This window comes from Dermacentor albipictus, chromosome 6 (genome assembly GCF_038994185.2).
Source record: "Dermacentor albipictus isolate Rhodes 1998 colony chromosome 6, USDA_Dalb.pri_finalv2, whole genome shotgun sequence".
NCBI lineage: Eukaryota > Metazoa > Arthropoda > Arachnida > Ixodida > Ixodidae > Dermacentor > Dermacentor albipictus.
This window is the reverse complement of record NC_091826.1, coordinates 112,273,754-112,291,078: the sequence shown is the minus strand read 5'-3', so window position 1 is coordinate 112,291,078 and position 17,325 is coordinate 112,273,754. Positions and strand designations below refer to the sequence as shown.

At 45.0% G+C, this 17,325-nt stretch overlaps 1 protein-coding gene across 3 annotated transcripts in view; it reads left to right on the top strand.

Moving 5' to 3' along the window:
- Nucleotides 1-15,140, top strand: part of LOC135913310 (protein NEDD1-like) — a 98,151-nt gene extending 83,011 nt beyond the window's left edge. For all 3 annotated transcript variants that reach the window (XM_065445904.2, XM_070541261.1, XM_070541262.1), the window contains exons 13-15: nucleotides 6,999-7,135; nucleotides 10,271-10,447; nucleotides 14,974-15,140. In XM_065445904.2, coding sequence (XP_065301976.1) covers nucleotides 6,999-7,135; nucleotides 10,271-10,447; nucleotides 14,974-15,060 — 401 coding nt within the window. In that variant the 3' untranslated portion in view covers nucleotides 15,061-15,140. The remainder of the gene's footprint in view (nucleotides 1-6,998; nucleotides 7,136-10,270; nucleotides 10,448-14,973) is intronic.
- The last annotated feature ends 2,185 nt before the right edge of the window (nucleotides 15,141-17,325 follow it).

Genomic DNA, 17,325 nt, shown 5'->3' with positions numbered 1-17,325 from the left:
GCGCGCAAAAATGAAATAAACTACATATTGTCACGATGCGTTACTGCAGTCGTGTGGTATGCAGGGAATGCTCCTATTGGCTGATGTGAATTGGAATCGCAGGCACGCTTGTTTCACGCACACTTAGGCAGCAGCGAGCTGTGCACTTCACTTCTTCCGAGGCCAACATTTCAAGATCTTCCTGGTTACCTTTTTTTTCTTTTATAATTGCTGCATTCTAGCTGCTGCCTGATGGTGATAAGGACATTATTTATGCAAGGGAGTCATGCACTTTTCTTCGCAGCAGCAAAGGTACTTCGTATTGTGCCTGTGACGGATTAAAAGGTCGAAAAGTTTGAATTGCACCCGAAAATGATATAAGGCGTGGAACAGACATTGAACACCAAAAATGATATAAGGCGTGGAACGCAGAGATAAGACTACCCATGGAAGCGAATGCCACCAATCTTGCCGACGGGGCTAGGCTGGGTTGCATGTGATTTTCAGTTCTTGATAAAGTTGCAATATGCTTGAAAAAAGGCCGACAAGTTGTACGATACTGCAAAAAAGCAAAGGCATTTTTTTCTAGTGCGAGGCAGAGTGACATTGGTTGCTCTGGCAAAAGGAATGAGACCAGCGCACCTGCGCTACCGGCCTCACAACAGCCAGTGTCCTTTGCTACCGGTGTACGGGGGGCATCAAAATGTATTAGCCAGTCTGCTCGGTAGCAGAGTATTATGGGACGTTCCAACACAATGGAACTCGAAACTTGCGATGCTCAGATCCATATTCTGCCAGTTTGAAAATATAAAAGTGCTGTTTGAAGCAAGGGATCCTGCTGCTATGGAAGCGATTAACAAGAATATGCTGAGGGGTCTGATCACCTTTTTTGGAGCCATTTAAAGAAGCTTCACTTGAACTTGAGGTCGACAAATGTCCATGAAGTCAGTGTCTCGTGCTACAGGCACTCCTTGCCCGAGATTTCGCGGCAACTCAATTGTTTGTATCATCCATCATGGTGCAAAAAGTGGTTCGGAACTTTTGAAACTTAGTATGCTGTAAGCGAATTGACGTGGGCCGGGACTTTTGAAAAAAGTTTAGCATCCTGAAATTCATACCAGGCGCAATTGTATCGTCGAGATTCTACTGTATATACTTGAACATTGTTATAACAAGACACAATAGGACAAAGTAAATGCAATCCCCCTTGAAATAACCACAGAGATCCTTGTATTTAAATGCTCAGTTTTAATGAAGTAATATTTCTCTACCGATGGATATTACGAACTAGAGTAGTCTTCGAAACCAAAAATACCGGCCCTTGCAGAATTGAGCATATTGCTTTCCGCCTGGTTCTGCATCGTTCGGTGCGGCAGTTAAAAATTTTCTGTGCCAAATGTGCTGTCGAGCAACACTGGTATTTCTCACCGCTGCGCGTAGCCGGGCAGAAGCAGCACCGATTTCTGATCTTATTGCACATCTTTCCCAGCTGGTGAAGCTAGGGTGATCCTCCGAAAGTGCAATGTGCAACCTGAGGACACTCCTAGCTGCGCCGTGCCACATATCGATGATGATGCTTGCCCGTGGCCTGCTAAAAAACAGTGCCTCCACTTTTCTCTCACTGTGGCGCGCCATGCTGTACTGACGCAGCTAGGCATGAGCTCCGAGATTGCGTAAAGCCAGCACGAGCCGACGAAGCCGAGCTGGTGTGCTCACACAGTTGAGCCACAGCAGCCACGGGGCCACAGGAGACCGGCAGATTAGACAGTCTCGCTTTCACAGGTTGAACACATCCACTCGTACGTCCACATTTCTGGCTGTGGGCCAAGCTCTGCTGGCCGTATACTCGAACGCCTTTGCAAAATCTTGAAAGTGAGACTATCTCAAAACGTCGTTGAGGTCGCCCAAGGATACTGCGCCAGCTGCGTAGTCGGCACATCATGTTGTGTGCCACGTGCTGGTCAAATGTGATGGTTGTCGTGCACATCGCAGCTTGCTAGCTGGGCCATTCAAACGTGTCATTGTTTCCCCAGTTTTACGGCAACATGGGCGAGTCAAGTGGAAAAAGGAAGCAAAAGGACATCACATTGGATCATGAGGATGCTATTTAACGGCTGCCGTGCCAGGTGCTAAAAAGTTTCACGTTGCACGCATAGTCTACTGTTGTTACTTTATTTAATTTTCAGCGTATACCCGACCACGTAACGGTTCGGAGGGCCATAGAGCCATATTCTCCTTTGCATGTTTTACGTTATGCGTGCCATTGGGCGTACACTGCAGTAAAGGGCAATAATTCAATATAACCAAGTAATGGATATAACAAATTACTTCCTCTCCAACTTTGTTATAATGAGGTTCAAGTGTATTGTGGTTTTAAAAAAAAATTCCACGGTGTAAAAAAAAAATTGCACGGTGTACTTGGAGAAACCTTTTAGATGCAAAGTGAATTTATCACTTTCCACACAGAACTAACTTTATTCCCTTGCATTGCAGGCACGTATAGTTACACCTCAGTATGATGAAGTCAGTGAAATCAACATTTACTTAGGTATCTTGAAATTGCATTGTATTGAAATTCAACCTTATTAAGCAATTTAGTGCAGTCACTGGTTGACATTTCTTGCGCACAACAAGCTGTAAAATTTCCGTCTTATCAGTCAATTGGAAAAATTGGAAAAATGTGAATAAAAAACATTTTGTTGAATTTAAGAGTTGCTAAACAAAAACATGGTTTCATGCCATGCCGACGGTATCTTCGCATTAGCAGTACGATGCGAAGCCTCAGAAATTTTACAGCTTATTCTGTACAAGTGATATGTCAGCGACTGCACTTAAATGCCAACTGCAATAGCGCCTATGCAGATGACGTGTGCACCTGGTGGCAAAGCGGTAGCGATGCGGATATGGTAAATATTGAAGAACCGTACGCAGCTGTTGATCTCTCAGTTGCGCCATATTGCGCCTAGGCAGCCAGGCACATTGCTCGCTCATTGTTTGCAAGTTGACAGGCGTCTCTCTTGGTGTGCGTTCTCTCTGTTGCGCTCGTGATTTGAGCTGTTGTAAGAATGCCGATGCGTTGCGTGGCTGTCGGGTGCTCAAACACATACTCGAACACGAGATGGCTGTGCAGTATACAACACTGAGTAGAGGAAGGCCGAACACATCTTTCCTGTCCCAGCTTTCAGAGCGAAGGCGTGCACCACAGCGCAGCAGGCAAGTCCGATGCAGACCAGCCAACGCGCAGAAAGCATGTAAACTGCAGCTGACAAAGCTACACAAGCTACATTTCAACGGCGCAGTCACTTGCCCATGATCTGCTAGGCAAATGCTTTCTCAGCACGACTGTAAGTACCATATGCCTCATGCGATGGTGCACAAAAACCAAGCGTAGTGTTCCCAAGCACTTAATAAAGGGGAAATCAGACATCCGCCCATTCGTAGCAATTGCTACAATGTCTGATTTCCTCTTTATTAAGTGCTTCTTTCCACTTTGCGGGTTTCCAGAACTATTACTTCAAACTGATCTCGCACACGTTCGTCTCGTGCACGTTCGTCCCAAGCACGTTCATTTCAAGCTCACGCTTTCACTTTTTTGTTGTGGCTTCCGTCGGCTTCTTCTAGGTTGCCATACTACTTTCTTATTACACCAATATTGTCCCTCTGTCCGATGAAAAAGAGCTGCCCCACATCATAAGGTGAAGTGTCACTATTCAGAAATAATTTTCTTGCAGAGTTGAAGTGAGTTAGCACAGCTGCAGAACAGTGTCTTTAGCCATCTGGAATGCCCTGTCTTCATGCCCTTTCCAAGACCATTTTGATTTATTTTCTAGTAGATGGTACAGGGGGTGCAGGAGCATAAACAGATTTGGCAAGAATTTGTTATAGAATGTCAGCATGCCCAAGAAAGACTGCATCTCTGCGACATTCCGAGGAGCTGGAGCCAGCCTAATTGCCTCAGTGTTCTCTGTTGGGTGCAACCCTGCCGCATCAGTTCTAGGGCCTAGATACATAACTGCCACTTCACCTAGCTGGCACTTCTCTGAGTGAAGCTTGAGACCATACTGTCTATACAAAGTGCCACAGGACCACTTGCAGATTAGCACTGTGGTTATATTTCGTTTCTGCTATTAAGACATCGTCCAAATATGCTTGCACCTCCGAAAGGCCTTGCAGTACATATCCAATGGTCCTTTGAAAAATTGCAGGTGCCAACGCAATCCTGAACAGCAGTCGATTATAACAAGAACCCTTTGGGACTGTTCATGATGGCCAATTTACGCGAATCTTCATATAGTGCAATTTGTTTGTAAGCATCGCACTAATCCAAGCTGCTGAATTGCTGCCTTCCACATAGAGTAGCGAAGATGTCGTTGACTACGGGCAGAGGGTACCGTTCCATTTCGCACACAGGGTTCAGAGTTGCTTTAAAATCCCCACAGATGTGAACTATGAGATGCAGTGTGAAAGAGTGGCGCCCCTTTAGTAGAAAGCTTCTGCAATAAACCACGGCCTTAGAAGCTGGGGCCTTCGCAGTCAAACACCATGAGATTACAGTCAACTTTTGTGTACCCATAGGAAGCTGCATTTCCAAAACTCCCAGCACTTGTAACTTTCCTAGATAGCACGAGTGTCACCGTAGCTTTACTGCGTGGCGGCCACTGATGACGGTAGGCCTCATGCGTTGCTCTTGGCACTAGGCACACAGGCGAACCTGTATCAACTGCCATCTTCAAGGTGATTCCGTTCCATGTGACATGCTTTCGTATCTCTGGAACCAGGGATTAATTCGTCATTAGACTATATTTACAATGTGCTGCTGTCAATATCTTCAGCTTCATCTGCACACTTGGCTGTTAGTGCCAAGGTTTGGTTGTTCACTGTTACCCAAGTACGTACATGTGCCAAGTGGCCTTGTCTTTGCGGTGAGCATACAACGGTCTTGTAACCACATCTAACACAGCAGCTATGTTGGTGCGATAAGCTGCTTTCCTCATTCCTAATATCGCATGGTTCATATTTCTGCTTGACCTTGAGGACGCTGATGGCATTACCTTGCCTTTCCATCTGTCGCGAACTGAGTTCTGCGCTTTCTGCTGCCACAGCAAGTGCTTTGGCTTCTGAAAGGATCATATCCTTGGCTAGCAGCTGTTTCTGCAGATTTTTCAACTGCAGCCTCAAGTGATGCAATCCCTGAGCATTACAGTTGAACCTCGCAATAACGAAATAAGCGGGGAACACGAAATAATTGACTTCTGCGAGATTTTAGTTTTTGTGAAATGGGACAGTACGTAGGCAATATGTTGCAGAACGAAACTTTACTGTCAAAATTCTGTTAGCTTAGTTTGGCAAGCTAACTCGAGGATACAGAACTGCATTGCCACAAGTACAAAAAGTGTCCCGCATGCATTGGTCATCAGTGGCACCACTGCCGTGCAACAGTATTCTCAGTCAATTGGTTTTGGAGATACGGTCGCTTTTACGATATTTTGCATAACTCTGCACCGGACACAGAGCAACAGCACTCCAAGCATGCAGCATTTCTCCAGCGCAAACTGTCGCCTGTAGGCGCCAACACGTCCGGTGCCGACTGCGAAAGCGATTGTATATCCGAAATCAGTCGATCGAGATTATGGCCACTTCGCACAAATTTATGTATGGCGCCGAACCCGCACACAATGCCTGTCAAGTTGTACCAGAACCAGCGTTCTTGAACCAAGGAATGAGTCTTCCCGGGTCACCGCTCAATCACTGCCCAGTGCGTGGCACTCCATGCTGCAACCACCGTCTCAAGCGCCATGAACAATTCCCAAGTCGGTGGGATGTGGATTTCCCTCTTTTTGAAGCATTTTTCTCGTCGTGGCGCACATTACGCGCTGCACTAGGTGTGCAAAAACCATCTTCGCATGTCGGTAGCAACATGCTGCTGCTTCAAACAGGCGATCAACAAACAAGATGGCGGTCGTGACATGTTCCGGTGTGATCACTTCTGGCGCTTGGTTGTTTTCATAAACAAAAATGGCGGTGCATGCAAATATAATCTGGTGGTATCTTATGCAATTTTAGTGCTAAGCAATCGCATTTGAGGGCATTTTTGAGCCTGCTAGCCTTGGCAAGTAGGTGATGTGCAGGGTTACGTTCTGGCAAATTTCGTTGATGCTGGATTGTAGCACAGTGACATTTCATTGTCGAGAAATTCGAAATAGATTGAATCCTATGGGGTTCACCGGGGATGTGAAAATATTTAGTTTCGAGAATTTCGTATTCACGGGATTTTCTTATCGCGGGTTTGGACTATTTCCAACATGGATGAAAAATTGCAGCTATCGGCTAGCCTTCAGATCTTGTCAGTACATGCCTGTACTGATTCTCCTTCCTGTGGGTTTCAATGAAAAAAATGTTCTGCTCTCTCGTTCGGTGATGGCTCCTAGTGCTCATTCATAATTGAGACAACTTCTTGATATGTAAAGGAGTTAGGCTTTTTCGGTGTAACTCTACCGCATAGGACCTCGGCAGGCTTCAATTGTAACGCTGCGACCAACAAGGCCTTTTTCTTGGCATCACACTTAACATTGTTTGCTTCAAAGTATGCGTCGACTTTTACGAGGTGTGCTTGCCACTTGTCTGAGTCTTCTTGGAAATTCGGGAGCTTCTAGGCCATAGCTGAAAGCGGGCCGGTGGGCAGCTACGTCCCATGGCTGGTATGTGGAAGTAGTTGTGCCTGGGTGGAGATCCTCATCGCCACTGTCAACTCCAAACTGGGCGGTAGCAATGCCACGCCAATAATAACGGGACAGCAGTACTATGCAGAAGACCAGAGTTTATTTCCTGCTCGAGAATTTAAAGAAAATGCAAAAGGGAGAAGGTAGAGTGATAAAAATAGAAGAGGCGAGTGCACCCACGTATACTCGGGGTGTCTGGTGTGTCAGCGAATTAGGCATTGCAGCACCTTCTTTGTCTTGTTAATAGTCAATCAATCCACTTAGGGTCAGATTGAAAATACGTGTTGCTCTCCTTTTCAGCCACACTTCCAGGGTTGCCCCACGTGAATGGCACCCAGGGTCCAACGCACAATGGTCACCCAACAAACCGGGATGCTTCTTCGGCATCGAGCAACTCCGTGCCATCAATGCCGGAAGAGCCCTCGCAAAACATGCAGGTGGGGGGCTCACCTGTGATAGCGAGTTACTCTCGTGCCTTTTCAGTGTTGCCGTTACGGTCGTGGTATTCATGCACAGTGATGCGACATGTCTTTTGTTATTTCTAGCAGCAGTGGTAGGTGAAGCGAGAGCAACAGTTGGGTTCCAACGTACAGGAGAGGGGTGCACACCACTGATGCATATTGTATGTTTAAGCCAGTGCACATCAATGATGCAGGACATCTTCAGAAAATGAATGCAGCACACAGTGTACATGCTGTCTTAATACAAACTGTGGGCACGCTGCGGTAGCTCAGTGGCTATGGTGTTGCACTGCCGAGCTCAAGCATGCGAGTTTGTGGCTGCAGTGGCTGCATTGAAATCGGGACAGAATGCAAGGTGCTTGTGTGCGCATGTTTCGCAACCCAAGGTAGTCAAAATTAACCTAGGGTCTTCCACTACAATGTGCCTCATGATTATATGGTGGCTTTGACATGCGAAACCCCCAAATTTAATTTTCTTTTGCGAGCTACTGTGCAATGTGAGGGGGACTCAAAAAGAAAACAAATGCAGACTAGCTTCATGGAGCTCTTCGTAATTATAAAATGGCGGGAATGCTGCTGCAGTTGCTTCAATCTGCTACAGTTCGTTATAGCTGCTATGTTTGTGCCACAAATGAAACTGCTCTAAAGCTGCTCAAAGATGAGCCGTGCCGCACACTCTCAGAAGCCATTGTGGAAAGAGTTGTGGTCAAAGCCAGGTGGCGGTCACCACCTCCCTATGCTAAGAGTGGCATTGCATTTTCTGCCATTCATTAAGCTAAATCAACTAAAGGGTCACTGGTCTAATCCAATCCAGTGCACCCTCACACATGCTTGAGGTCTGCCACTAAAAAATTGTATGCGTCATATTTGCGGATGTGCGCGGATGAAATTCTATTGGGCCTAGTTTTGCGCACTCGGCTCATTCCGCTGGTGGCAACTCCTGCATGAGTAGTTATTTCATCCTGGCGGCATGGCCTTGGTAGGAGAGGTGTTCCTCAACCGACGACACGCACTTCATGCATTTGGCACGGTGGCTGTGTCACAGCACTCGGCAAATGGAAACTTACCACCTTGCATGTTATTAGCTACCTTGCTGTGTTGCATTCACTTGTTTGTGTTCGTATTGCAGTGGATTTGTAGCTAGGCCATTTTACTAGCTAGACGACTTTAGGTCTAAAAGAAAATTGCTTGAAGAACCATCCTGTGTACCACATGACTGTATTGCTGCCAGCATTTTGTGCCTTTTTGTGACTTGCTTTGCTGCTGTGAATGCGCGATATTTTCTGTGCCGAGCAGGCAGGTTTACTCATTTTGGTTGCGTGATGGTTGAAATTTGTTCATGAGTGATCACGTATGCGGATTATCTTCCTCTGGAACATTCGCATAGCACCATTTTTCATGTGCAGTGAGAAGTGCCCCATTGATAACCATTCAGAATCATAAGTGAGTGCTACAAAATCTGCTCGGTATTGTAATTCTGCTACAAAAGCTGCTCTAAAATGCTCTTGCCAATTCCAATCACTGATAACCTTGTACGAAATAAATTTGATCTAGAAGCTCGTGTATCTTGAATCTTTTTCCACTTGCAGATTTGCTGCTACTAAGCAGCTATTAATTTTGCGGTATTAATCATAAAAATAAACTTTGCATAAGATGATTATATTGCTGTGTATTCTTACTAGGTGGGTGTACTAGGTAGACACTCCGAGCTGACACCAGCTGACGTCTTACGGCTTTGATGTGTCAGTTGTACAGACTGTTTTCATGCTTTTCTTGTGAAATTGCAAAATCTCTACGTAACAGACAACAAACTTTGAGGTTTTATTCCTCTTCGGGAAAAAAAATAATTGCCAGAGAAACAATTGAAATGCTTCGAACTACATTTATGGAAGGGGCACGAACTGTACATGAGTTTTTGTGGGATTTGGGTGGTTTCATGAAGGGAAATGTGCATTAAAGACCATTCTCACCTTGGCAGACCTTCAACCAGTCGTACCTAAGAGATTGCCAAAAAGGTTTTGTAAGAAAAGCTTCGACATCACAACTGACAAGATTTCAAGAGCTCCTGGCATCAGTTTTAACTCGTGCGAATGGATTTTGGGTGTGGAATTGGCCATGAGACGTATTGTCACAATGCTTGTTTGCTGCCTGCTCACAATGGACAAAAAGCAAAAAATGAAAATTTGTATGGTATTGTGTCATGATTTGAAAACTCGCATTGAAAGAGACTTGAAAGGGATTGGCTGGCATTCCCCGTGCACCTTATTTATTGGACCACACTGTGTGCCATTTCTTTCTTGATTTTTAAAAATGACTTTGTAGGCCCACTCAGCAGCATGAAGCTTGAGGAGCACCAGAGTTGGTTCAAACAGTGAGAGAAAAGGTTGAATAAGTATATTGACTTTGTCATGGATTATCATGAAGGGAAGCGAGTCCTTTTTATCCTAACTCGGAATATATATACTTTGCTGCTTACTTGATCTGCATGATGAAACTTGAAGGCACTGCCTTGCATATATTTTTTTTAATTAGAAAGTTGCCATAGTCATAAACTCTGATCGTGTGAAAAGTCATTAATATTTATTGCAATACAAATGCTTCAGTGGAAAATGCAAAATGTCGCATGAGATTTGTAATGTTCAACAAATATTAACATAAACACATAAAAGAAGTGATGCCGAAAAACAAATGCCAACACCACTTGCGAGCAATGCAAATGCTATGTAAAAATAAGCTACATGGTGTCCTAAAAGAGCCAGGGAATTAATGGAAGTTTCAAGAATCTTTAGAGTCAACGTGGCCAAAGTACAAAAAAGTACATTTAAATCTGAAAGGTCACACGGGCATACCAGCATTGGGTCTCCAGCACAAAATTAAAGAAAATGAAACTCTCTCCTTCATTTTTTTCCCTGTAACAATCAACCTGTTTCGTGAAATCAACGAAAGCTGTTTTTACAGAATACTTTACCAGTCAGATAATTCTGCTAGCAAATCAAGCCACCCAGTTCCCCAAATTCTTCTTGGTCGGGGTACTGGTGATGGGCTGTGCCGTTGTAATTGCAGGGAGGCCCTGCCCCTTGCTGCTGCCCATGACGGTGTTTATCTTTGCAGGACGTCGAGAGGCAGCCCTACGATCCCACACTGGCCGCTCGCGTGCGCCATCTGGAAAACATGCTGGAAAACCACACACGGGACACGGAAAACCTGTTGGCCGAGCAGACGCGCCACATTGACGCACACCTGCGTCACATCCACATCCAAGTGACCCTGATGCAGCACTCGTTCATGGTTGGTGTAAACTCCTCCCCCTTTCTTGCTCCCGAAGAGCGCTTCACCAGGTTTGAGCATTGCAAACTGTCAAGTTCAGTGCATAAATTGCGTAAGTGGACACTGTGTCTGCAAAATGGGAAAATGACTGTGTGATGTGGAAACAGTTCAAATTTCAAACAGGAAGCCTTGCATCCTTCCTCTCGAGGGAGCTGAACTTTGAGTGAGAGTCAAGGTCGTGAGCACACATGACTGCATAAAACGCACTGCTTGCGATATCACTGACCATGACAAGTAACTTCGGTTAGCCATCCATTGTAGAACGCTGGCACTGAAAATAGGCCATGCATCAAAAAAAAGGAAGAGAAGACAAAATGAGGCAAGGCTTGTCGCATGAACCTGATGCGGTCCCTCGGATCTTGAATGGAAGAAAGGCAGGGAAGGAACGCTGCTTGTGGATACTAGTCCAGACAAAGGGGGCGAGTGTTTCCTGTCGACAGTGAGATTCGCCTCGTGGTCGGATTATAAGCAGCACATTTCAGTTTCGTCTACTTCATTCAATAACTAAACACTTTCAAAAATTCTTTGGAAAAATGCTTCTTATACAGTGTCACACAAGTTCGATAATATAACCAAAATTTGCAGTAGGGCCTGGTGAGACTAGAAAGAGCACAGTATAAAAATGTGAAGCACAGCATCTGCTTATACCCTATTTAATTGTACGTAATGCGCACCCAATTTTCTAGAGTTCAAAATAAAAATGCCCCTGAACGTAATGTTACAAGGTTTTTTTTTAAAGCATGGCATGTCCTTATGTTGACGATCAGAGAAAAAAAAACACAAGCACAATACACTCGCACAGAATGTGGAATTCTGCTGAGAGAGAGAACCCTTTAATGAAAGGCAGTGATTTTAGCCGGCGTATAGACCTTGCCAACATGCTGCTCTGCGTGGGGAAGAGAATTGGAGAGAGAAAGATAGGAGAAAGGTGCAAGAAAAAGGAATAAGTTTTAAAAAAATTTGCCACTGAGTTGTGACTCACGTGCAACGGCGTGCTATGGTAAAGTCCTTCAGTGTATGCACCGTCCTACAATGAGGAGACGGAATTCGCTGTGAGAAAGATACATGAGGATGACAGAATAGAACTAGAGTTTGTTGAGTTGACCAATGTTTTATAAGTATGTGAGTAAAACGTCCATTGCATGCCTTGTTGTGTGACGCAGGCTAAAGGGCCTAAGACAGACAAACGACAAAGGTCTGTGTAAACGAATGCATTCAATGTTCATAGAACACACGCTCGTTGGCATACGCTTGACACTCAAACAGGATGTGCTCCACGGTTTCAATTGAGCCACAGTTGTTGCAGTGTGGGCTCGTCACTTGACCGAAGCGGTACTGTAAGCCGTTTCCATAGGCAGAGTTCAGGCGAAGACAATGATATACAGTTTCCAAACGGTGAGGAATGTTGGATGGGAGTCTGGATCTGAGATTTGAGTCGGTTGAGTACAGGAAATGGCAATGTTGGGTTGGTAAGCTCCACAGCCGTTCGCGGGACCGAATGGTCACGTTCGGAGAAATTCTACTGCACTACCGCAGAGAGCGGTTACGCTACCCCCAGCACACAAAACACTAAGTCTCAATCCACCACTTGGCGACTCCTTCAGACACGAACTTTTCCGAACCCCGTGCTTTACAACCGCATGTACCCCGATGCATACTCGCCACTCTGCAAAGCGTGCAAAGCCCGCGCCGACCTCAATCATATTATTTGGCAATGCCCCAAAGCCTCACCCACCAACACCTCCCGCACTAACACACGCATCATTAGTACGGCCGAGCAGTGGGAGACATTGCTGCTCAGCTTAGACCCAGAGGAGCAGCTCTGGGCCGTCCGGATGGCCGAAGACGCCGCCAGAAAGCAAGAACTGGCCGCCGTCTGAGGAAGGGGGGGATTGGGGGTTAGTCTCCCGACCCCCGCCACCCCTTAACCCCATCAAGGACACAATAAAGTTTTATCTCTCTCTTCAGAAGCAAATCTTTTAGCTAGTTGGGAAGCATCAGATGGAGTGAAATAAATCTGCTTATAGTTTTAGTGTTGAAGACCTTTGCATGCCGCTTCATCTGCTTTTTCGTTGGCCAGAGTACCACAATGAGCAGGTATCCACTGAAATTTGATACAGTGGCTTAATGCAATGGCCAAGTGATGTAAGTGCGCAATGTCGAAAGAAACAGGCTGATGATTGTTTTTAACAGACTGCACAATGTTTGTAGTGCTCCTTTAGAGTCGGTGAAAATCGCCCATTGATTAGGCGCTCGGCGGAATGTATAGAGGACATATTCTGCTGACAGTTTCATTCAAGGGCCTTTACCTTGACTAGCTTGGTCTACACAGAGCTGCTTCAGAACGTCTGCAAGCTTGCCATCGAGGTGCAAATATTTTCCAGTTTTCTGCCAGTAGAAACTTTTCCTAGTCGACGTGCAGCTGAAGATTTCCTTCCTTTGTTTGCACCATTCATGGACAGAGGTTTTGGGCACGCAAGAAGGACCCGGCATAGCTATCTTCAGCATGCAAAATCGAAATCTGAGCTTTCATCACCCTAAAACCGGCAAAATATCAATTTACCCAGCCTCGCACCAATAACGTACAGTCGGCGTCACCCTTGTGTAGAGTGTAGGAACAGAAGCTTCCGGGGTGCTCGGGAGCGAGCCAGCGACGTCTTAATGATGGTTTCTTACCCATTGGCTACCGTTAGACATCGGGCCCAGAAGCTAGTGTTAGACGTAACTGGCTGCCTCTGCAGCGCCCCAGAGGCGACCGCTCTCACGCCCTGCACAAGGGTGATGCCGACCTTACTTTGCATCATCTGCATCACTGCGTGGCACAGTTCCGTTTTCATGGTGCCTAGTCATAGCAGCCACAAGCGTGTCTAGCGAGCGCCTGTTCTGAGTGTCTGGTGCAGTTGTTACCAGCAGGAGAACATGTATATTTCTGGGGCATGCTGACGAACTCATTTTCCTCCATGACAACAGTCAGTGATTCAACTTGTAGCCATCCATTCTGTTGAACAGCTGTATTGGACTGTTCTTTCTTTTCTTTTCTTTTCTTTCTTTGACTTAGAAGAATTAGAAAAATATTCGATTTGATTTGCACTCAAAGTTTAATATTGACATTCTTTTCGAATGCAAAAGTTTGCTATTAACGTAGCACTACTGCAAATACATGGGTTGTAGTGGCTACACTATAATTATCTTTATACGCCTTGTCAGCAGTACGTGTAGTTGTATCATGAGTGTTCCTCCAGGTGAGAGGAAAGAAAAGAATGCTCAGTTAAACCTGAAGGGAAATCTGGCATCACTAAGTGATTTTTTTTTATTGGACATTGTGCCACCATGGGAATGCTGGGAGGGGTTCTGCTTATGTTAGCTGTGGCTTGGCCTTGCATATAAAGCTTCGGTAGAATTAAATATAGGTAGTCTAAGACATGGCACCCATGATGTTTCCGGCCTTGAAATTGCTTCTGGCATATGCAGCCCAAAAAGCATAGCTTTAGATATTTTTTTCTGTGGCTCAGAGGCAAGACTCTGAGGTGTGGATTTGGACATAATTCAGGAAAAGTGTTGTTGCAGTTGTAACAGGGATATTCTAATAGTGAGATTCTCTAATTGAATATGAATATTCAAGAAAAGGTGGTCATTGAATATTGAATTGAATACCAACTAATTTCTGATTTCTAAACAAGGTGAATTGTAGTAATGGTTGTGTGGAGCGTATTTTATTGGATACATGCAATGCTGTTTGTAACTGCACCGCTGGTCAACTAGAGATCTTGCGAGTGAGGAACTGAAATGTTATCACATCTGACACAACCGTGACACTGACAGCAATGAAACGGGAATAATACACTAGATGTTGAAGGAGCAAGGTTGAACATAACTACAAGCATTGCGCTTCAATTTATAGGGATGCAAGCATAGTGAGATAATTTCCAGATAAGACTGTATTGATCCAGGCAGTAGACTGTATGCTTGTCTTAGAAAGCTTGTTGCAAGGAGGTTTGTGAAAAATTGCCCCCTTGTCTTATGTAGTGGTCTTTGACTCAATTTCTCCTGTCATCTAGCCACTGCGAAACAAGAATGAAAAAGACGTGGAGTAAATATTGTCATTTATGCTGTTCCTGTTGCAAATGCACTAACATTGCAAACAGTATGTAAATGTGCGTTATTACTGTCTCGGAGTGCAGAATTACTAGGTCATGGCTTGACTTTATTTTTCATAGCCTTATTGATTGGCCATTGCTGTAACATCCCTGCTTGCCCCCAACTGCACATTGTGCAGTGAATAAGCTGTACGTACCCACAGTTAGTGACATGCGATGTTAGCAAGAAGACAATAGGGATGTCAACTGAAATATATTCTATTTTGCTGTGCATCTGTTTTATTCCTGTTCGTTCATGAGTGATGACCTGCTGAACCCCAGCTGGTGCACTGCTTGTCCTCAGTGGCCACCCCCTGGCTCTCTCACTATCAATCCTCTTTTCTTTTGCAGCGGGACATACAAGGAATGCTCCAGCAGGTCTTCGATGAAGTGGCAGCACTGCGAGCCGACATAGCAGAACTGCGCAATGACGTTTAGTGCAGCCAGCGCCCTTGTATATAGTTTATTTTTTTACCGTTTAATGTTTTACTTGTTTGTATTAAAGATGTATATTTAAAGAGCGTGTATGAAAATGTGTTCGGGGCACAATTCTATTGTGCCCCCAAACTAACATGCAGACAATTTTCGCGGGCCTAAATATTGAAAAATATGCGCACACCTGACTGTTAGGTGCACCTTAATGGAAATATGGATCTGAATGTAGAATGCCTCCAATTTACAAATGCTCGGATCACTCGCTTGGGCAATTTCGCTGGTAGGCAAGATTCTAGACACAGACCCTGCCCCCCAATTGACATAGCTAACCATATTTGTACGATTCTAATGCGCACCCACTTTTCGCTGGCTTTAGTTGAGAAAAATACTAGTGCACCTCAATGTAACATGCACCTGAATGTATTATGCACCCGATTTGTAAAAGAAAAATATTGAATGTCCCCACGTTCGCTATCAGAATAAACTTGATGTGCAGGATTTTCACAGAAGGGACACCTATTTTAAAATAGCTTTCATAGTGGCAGTGGTGCATCGTCGGCATTTACGGTTCATTGGCCACAGGTACCAAGCAAACAAGGCGGTATTCCGGAGCAACCACTTTTTAGATATACTACTATCGCTTCCACGAGACTTTACGTGACTGAGCATCGGACTTGTCGAAATGTGTAGCCGAGATCGTTCCTGGCACTGCATAGATGGCGAACTTAGCACAGCGCCAAAACTGTTGGTAGCCATATACGCCAATTCATCCAGTGCAGAGTTGCGCTAAACCTTGCGGAAATGATTGTAGTCAAGTACAAAATCGGAGAGGCTAGCTTTGGTCATGCAGTGATTCTTATCCCTCATTCACAATTGTCGAACCCTCAGACCGGGGCTTTTGTTGACAATGTATATTGCCCTCGCCACCCATTCCGCGAGCCATGTGGCCTCCCATTGGGCCATGGATCTGTTGTCTGTACTTTTGAGGTTTAGATTGTGTGTGCAGGACTACATGGTGTGAAGTAAATCTCTTGTACGGTTGCGGTGCGGGCATTGTGGTCAGTGGCACAGCAGCCAGAAATGTATTTAATGGGGCCAGCCACTATGACTTCATCTCTCTTAGCATTGAACAGCTTTGGCTTTACTACTCCAAGCCCCACTCTTCGATCTTCTAGGTTTCGATGATGGAAAAAGCACTTGAATTTCCTGTCCTGGCTATGTCTGGGGTTGGGAGCCAAGAGAACGAAGTTTTCCCAGAAATTCCAAACCCTTTGACCTCGCACCCCCTTGAGAGATTGCACTTGGAGGGATGTATAGTCTGCGGAAAAGAGCTAAAATTTGCATTGAGATGGGCAATGTGTATGAAATAAACAAAATCAATAAAATGCCAAACAGCTGGGCAAGGCTGCAAACTTAGATTTTTGCAAATGGTCCACAAAAATCATCAGTCTGTCTATTTTTTGTGAACGGAAAAGATATCCTTTGTCAAAATCGCAACAGCCATAGTTTGCAGTAAAGTAAGGGCTAGCAGTTCCAAGAGATTTCAGTGTCTCCTGATACCCAGCTGTTCTGAAGACTGTTCACTCATTTTGCGAGGATGGGCCCTCAGCAGCAAGCAGCTTGTGTTGAGATGGGGTAGGTTAACCTCAGCTAGGTGACTGGCCACGGTTGTCTGGTGTCAAGAGATCAAATAGTGATGAGACCCTCTTCCTATGTTCATAATTTTTATTAGTGTTGATCAGTGTTGTTGTAGATCAGTGTTGCTCATTATGTCCATAATAATAAGCAACACTGATGAAATGGTGTGTTCACTTTGAAAATGTCTCGGCACTGTCCATTAACGTAGCCAAGGCGCCCAAAATTTCTGGTATCTTACTAGATAGCAGAAATCTGCTTGGACACCTTGAAACGGGCTCTTCATTGTACACTCACCCACTAGTTGGTGCGTCCCCTGCATGGGAGGTGAAATGCTTGAGTAAATTGCTCTAATATTCACTATTGTAAATACTGTAAGTATTGTAAATAGGCCCTCTGAGTTTTTTGTTCCCCCACTCTGCTTTTTCTGATTCTGTTCTCTCCTAATTGCACTATCCCCCTTTCTGGCCAATGTTCAGCTGTCAGCCATCGCTAGTGCGGCCAGCAAAATTGTTTTGTTCATTGAGCACGTGTGCATTTTTGCACAATCGGGTGCGAGCGGATGTGGACGTGTAGTAAGCCACACCTTTCGCCTATTTGTAGTGCTTGGCAGGATCGAAGATGCATGTATCT